The 5,972-nt window shown below is 46.0% G+C and overlaps 1 protein-coding gene across 2 annotated transcripts; it reads right to left on the reverse strand.

Annotated features, from left to right (window-relative positions):
- Positions 1-2,065: 2,065 nt before the first annotated feature.
- Positions 2,066-4,927, reverse strand: LOC104263537 (cytochrome c). Of its 2 annotated transcripts, none has more exons than XM_059818644.1 (3): positions 4,818-4,927; positions 3,508-3,684; positions 2,066-3,341 (listed from the first exon to the last, which is right to left on the reverse strand). In XM_059818644.1, exons 2-3 carry the CDS (start codon positions 3,674-3,676, stop codon positions 3,193-3,195), a joined length of 318 nt encoding a protein of 105 aa, XP_059674627.1. In that variant the 5' UTR covers positions 3,677-3,684; positions 4,818-4,927; the 3' UTR covers positions 2,066-3,192. The 2 variants fall into 2 exon arrangements, with proteins under 2 accessions (XP_059674627.1, XP_059674626.1); XM_059818643.1 differs by having other exon boundaries at positions 4,814-4,927.
- Between the last annotated feature and the right edge of the window lie 1,045 nt (positions 4,928-5,972).

The raw sequence follows: 5,972 nt of genomic DNA on the forward strand, positions 1-5,972 counted from the left end.
TAGTTCTTAACTACTAGCTGTTTAATTTCTGTTATCCCCCATAAGAGAAGTATAATATATCACATTTGTTTTGGATCACTGATAACTGTATTTTATACCAAAACCGGAAAGCATTATATAATCCCCCACAAGACTAGACTATTAAAATGAACAGATCTTTAACTGATTATCTACAATTGCGTGGATGGCTATGAATGGAACTTTCCCAAATTTAGCTGTTTGTAGAGCAATTACACTTCACTAAATAAAAAAGAGCTTCTGTATAACTAAATGTCACTGGGATGCAAAAATAACTTCTATAATTTTAAAAGTATCCTACCTTTTTCATTTTGGTTTTGAAAAGTCATACTGTGAAAAAGTATACTTTTGAATTTTACCTTTTGTCCGGTCTTTATTGACATTGACAATCTTCATGCATTTGCGTAACTACATGTGAAAATATAACAAGATCAGTTTTAAAGGCATGTCCCATCAAATCTGTAAACTCGTAGCCAAGAACCATTTTTATGGGATGGTGCAATGTTTGGCAATGGTGCCTTGATTCCCTAATTTGGAACTGTAAAGGAACTACTGAAATACCAAAGGTCTAAACTTGTATCACTATCAGAAAGAAAAACTTGCTACTTCATAAAACAAAGGCAAACCCCACTCACCTACTCTGTAACACTAGAAATCAAAGAACTAAAGCTTGATTCCACAACCAATCCGGACACCTCTCTCCCACTCTCCAAAAAACCCACCCAGGCACTTGCATTAATATTTATCTCAACAAGTGATAATCTAACCTTCTTCCATTTCAATACTCTTCCTTTGCTGATCCACTACTAGAAATACTATAGTACGTATCTGTCCAGTGGTAAACAGCTACAGCAAATCTTACAAGCTGTTGTTGTCTAGGGCCGTATGCATAAAGGTGAAATTTTAAAGGTCAGAAGGGTCTCTTCCCCAAAATGGAAACAAGGATGCATCCCCAGTCTAGAATTAAAAAGTTCAATCTTCTCCATCTTCAATGGTTATGTATAAGCTGCACTCGTCTTTGTACCAAGGTCTCTGAGCTACAGACAGATAGAACAAGACAAGCTAAGTTGTGTCCCCTACTTACTTTGGACAAAAGATCACTCTGCTTTCTCCTGAAGGAGTTTTTCTGATGATGGGTAATTTAACTTTTTGTAAGTTGTTGCTTGTGCAGAATTAAATGCCACCTTACTGCAAAATTCTCTTCACTACAGTCCATTTCCTCTCCAGCTCAACTAGGGAAGAAGAGCAGCTTGGAGATCACAATTTCTTTTTTCATCTCATAAAGGTGCTGCAGAACAGAAAGTGTCACAAGTCTCTCCATGCAATCCACCATAGTAATTTCAGAAGACTGTGGAGCTGGGTAAAGGTTACATTCTGTCTCTGTGACTGCTCTATCAGGATTTTGGCACAGTGAAAGCTAAGTTCTGCATAGCCATAAAGGTGCTATGATGAACATCACTTCTGAAAATTAGAACAGTCATTCACTACTACAACTTGAAAGTATCCCTTAACAAGCTTTTAGTAAAGAAGCTGCTGTTGGTTAATATTAAGTCTGCCTTTCCATTTGCAGGGAATGCTGCTTGCACATTTAGTTTGAAAAGTCACAAAATGTATGGTAGCAACCATTGAGACAACTTTTTAGTAATCTTAATTCTTCTCACTTCTCACTCATTAATTCTGAACAATAGCTGTTTGCAACTCAGTCATTAAGCACACTATTTACTTGACAAAACTCAAACTCAGCCAATGTTACAGCACAGCTACAGCTTTTGAGCTACTTTTTAGTTTTCTCCCATCCCACCCAGGAAAAAATAACAAAAGTGCTGTTAAAGAGAACACTAGTGGAAGAGCTTAGCTGTGCTAGTTCTAGTCCACAATACTTTCTAACCTTGCCACACCTGTGCCTCTCAGACCAACTCCATTAGCACTTACTTTTCTTCATGCTGAGCTTTTCCTTGTCTTGTTTCCTAATGATGTAAACTGGATGCCCAACTTTTCCTCTACATTCCCACTGTTTTTCACTTAATTTCAGACACATACAGCAAACAAGACTTTAAATTTTTTTAATTTACAGTATTGATTACTGAGTTATGGCTTACTGTTGGTACACAGTAAATACATTCATCTGAACAATTAACTTAGTATGAAAAAAAATGCAGTTAAAACATTAAAAATACCACTTTACACTGCAAAACAGAACCTTCAGAAGTAATGACATTGGCTACAGCCAGGCACAGAGAAAGACTGTTTCCCTTTAGTCTACCAGTGCATTCATTCCTCTACCCCTTCATCTGAAATTGCCTGTAACAGTAGATTTTAGGTGAACGCTTCTGCTAAATTAGGAAGATTTAACAACTCTCAACTTGGTCTTTGGCACTTGTACGTCCAGAACAGGAAGTTTCTCTGTTCTATTCATTACACTAAGAAGGGCTGTTTTCAGAAGATTTACTGAACAAAGGGTTTCAGTAACATTTAAAAAACTGAAGATGTTTCTGAAGGGGAGTTATACTCTACTGGTGCATGCCGCTGTCAAGTCTGGATAAATTAGGTAACATGCTTCCCCTAGATAAAAGAAAAGTGGCTGGGCACAACTGCCATTTCACAAATAGGATTTAAGTCAGATGAAATGCATTTTTATTGCAAGCTTTAGACAGATCAATATATACCACAACACCTAGCACTGATTAAACTTAGAAAAATATTATCTTTTTTTTTTTGCCTTTGTCGTTTTGGTTTTTTTTTAAAACTTTAAAGTAATGTAAAAGAAGATGTATGGTGGAAGATGCCAAAAACCACCCTGCTTTTTAATCTGGAAGAGTTGGGCTGTCAAAGCTATTATGCTGCTGACAATTACTCAATTGATTATTTATAGATTTTTTTTTTTAAACAATGAAGAGGCAGGAAATGTTTATTTATTTTTTTAATTCTATGAACAAGTATGACTGAACATTATAGTAATTTGAATCAACCCAATTACATAGTTTCCATTAAGTTAATGGCTGCCAAACAAGCATGTACTCCAGTGACCCACCGTGAGCAACGTTATCTGATGGGTGAGACAGATTTTAAGGTTAGACACAGTACATGTAAAAATAGAAAGTTTAAAAACCAATCTCATCACAGACATTTCCATTGCCATTTCCTTTGTGAAATAAATAAGGCAGCAGACAACTTTTACTTTGAAGTGGCCTCTTTGAGGTATGCTATTAAGTCTGCCCTCTCAGACTTCTTCTTAATACCCGCAAAAATCATCTTTGTTCCTGGGATATACTTCTTTGGATTTTCCAAATACTCCATCAGAGTATCCTCACCCCAGGTGATACCTAGAGGGAAGAAAAAAAACAAAACAGTGACTTCAAAATGACAAACACATTTATATTCTTGTCCTCCATATTACTTTACTTTTGGCAGAATTCAGTACTCTAGAACTATCACTGAGAACTGAATATTTTTGTTCCTAGTAACTCAGAAAAGCAGCTTTAAGTTTACCTTTATTCTTATTAGCATCCGTGTAAGAGAACCCCTCAGCTTGTCCAGTCTTGCGTCCAAACAGGCCATTCAGGTTGGGTCCAGTCTTGTGCTTGCCTCCCTTTTCGACTGTATGGCACTGAGAACATTTCTGGACAAAGATCTTCTTGCCCTTCTCAATATCTCCCATTTTTAGTACTAGACCAAGAACACACACAGAGGTCAGTATCGCAATTTCAAGGTCACCTATTCAACAGAAACTTTAAAAGTGTCCTGTTGGTTTACAAAACCATATATTTGGCCCATTAGTCTAGTAATTCTCCAGCACACTTTCTATACACAAGCTACAGATCCTGGGTTTGAAGATTAGCATAGAATCATTAGACTACATAAAAGGTATCAAGGTGATACACACGCTTGAAGAGCAGGAAAAAACCTTCCCTCAGCCAAAGTAATTGTCTCACAGCATTTAAACAGTATAGAGATAATTTTTGAAGAGTAAATTGAACACGACTTCCACATATAGTTTGTATAGGTATAATAGGAAAGTTTCCTAGCCATCAATAATCTTGCATAAAGGGACAGGACCGTTTGTATGTTTCTCCTTTTCAGCTGGAAAAGCGCGCCAGCACACATCACACTGGACGGAGCCGAGGGCGGCAGGCACAAAGCTGGCCTGCTCCCCTCTCGCCACGAGCCGGGATGCCTCCCGAGCAGCCGCCAGGAGCAACGCTATTTGCAGGTGGCATGGTGAGAGCACCCAAGGGCAACCGCACCTCCCAGCTCCGTCTCTAGCTCCGCGGAGGCTGACCTTGAAGCGAGGAGCAGGCTCCCGGCGCAGGGGGACCCTCCAGGCAAGCGACGCGACCCTGGCACGACCCCAGAGCGGCGGCTGGCGCCCTCACCCCGCAAGGGCGTGCGGACTAGGCCGCGCCACTCCCGACCTCGAGGGGCCGCCGGTAGAGCCCGGGTGGGCTGGGTCCCTCCCGCCTCCCCCCCGCCTCCCCCCCGCCTCGGCCGCAGCCGCCTGAGGTAGGGCCACTATAGGCCCCGCAGTGACCTTCCGCCGCACCCCGGCCACTTCCTTAGGCCGCGACCCCGGGCCCCCCCACCCCGGCCCACGGAAGCGGGAATCGCGCTCTCAGGCCAGACAAGAGCACCTCCCGCCCCTCACCCCCTCCCGCCCGGCTGCCTCACGGCCCCCCTCCGGACTAACGGTCCCGCCGGGCCACGGCGCCGGGCCACGGCGCCAGGCCCGGGCCCAGGCCCAGTCGGGCCCAGGGCCAGGCCGCGCGCACGCGGCTGCCCTGCCGGCTGCTGCCCGCACCTGCCTGGCTGGCCGCCCCGCTGACGCTGCGCCCACGGCGGTGACCACAACCCCCGTAACTCCCGCACCGTCCGGCGTCTGAGCCCAAGGACACGCCGTACTCCGCCCTATGTAAGCCGGTGTTGCCGCAACCAAGCCACGCCGGCACTCGGCCCACCCCTCCCGACTTGACAACCAATCAAGTGCCGCCCTGGGACCTCTGATTGGATACGACCCTTGTCCGGCAAGGTGTACGTCACGGCGCTGCAGGCTAGTGGGGTAGGTTGCGGGCGGCGGGCGCCGGGTTGCTTTCCCCCGCCCCCTCCCCCTCCCCCTCCCCGCGGAATGGCGTCAGACGTTACTCTGGTACGTACAGAACGACGGGGGGCGCGTGAGTGGGGGCGGGTTCTGGGCGCGTGCGCACAGCGGAAGGCGAAGCACAGATCGCGCAGCGCCCCGAGCGGCCTCCGACCTCAGCGGGTGGTTCAGGCGGCCGCGTGGCGGAGCGGTGGGCGGGGCCTGGGCCGTGACGTCGCCGGGAGCCTCAGTCCCTTCTCCCCTGGCGCTGTGGCAGCCGTTGGCAGCGGCGCTTTCTGGCACCTTCCAGGGGTGAGGGAAGGAGCCGTGAGGCAGCCGGGGCTGCTCGTGAGGTGAAGCCGAGCAAAGCGCTGCCCCCCGCCGTACGTGTCGTTGAAACTTTCTGAAGGGAGCCTAGAGAACAGAGAGGTGGAGCCCTCGCGGGTAGCAGAAGTGAGGTTAACCCCTCCAGGCCTGAGAAGGGCTGACCGGGAGCGCTGCCCAGTGTGCCGCCACGCGGAGCTGGAGGGGGAGCAGGGCTCGTAGGGTGCTAAAATTACACAGTTTTGAAGAAGATGTGAGTATTACAGAAGGAACCACCACAAGAAAAGAAGATGCCCCAGACATCTTCCCAGCAGTCTGGGCAGCATTGTGGTGCTTGAAGAGGATGTGTTGATACCCATACATTGTGAACTTCTAAACAGAATTTAAATAATGAATTTCAGACATTACTGCCATCTCACTCTCCTTGGCAAGGAGGAAGAAGAGCTGTTAAAAAAGCCTAGTGTAATAATGTCCAGTGATCAAAAGGCAGTGATGACAAGAGGTGAACTGTTTGTCTTAACTGTGCACATTGAAACTGAGAATTTCCCACTGTCTGGCA

The sequence above is a fragment of the Gavia stellata genome, chromosome 6 (genome assembly GCF_030936135.1).
Source record: "Gavia stellata isolate bGavSte3 chromosome 6, bGavSte3.hap2, whole genome shotgun sequence".
Classification (NCBI taxonomy): domain Eukaryota; kingdom Metazoa; phylum Chordata; class Aves; order Gaviiformes; family Gaviidae; genus Gavia; species Gavia stellata.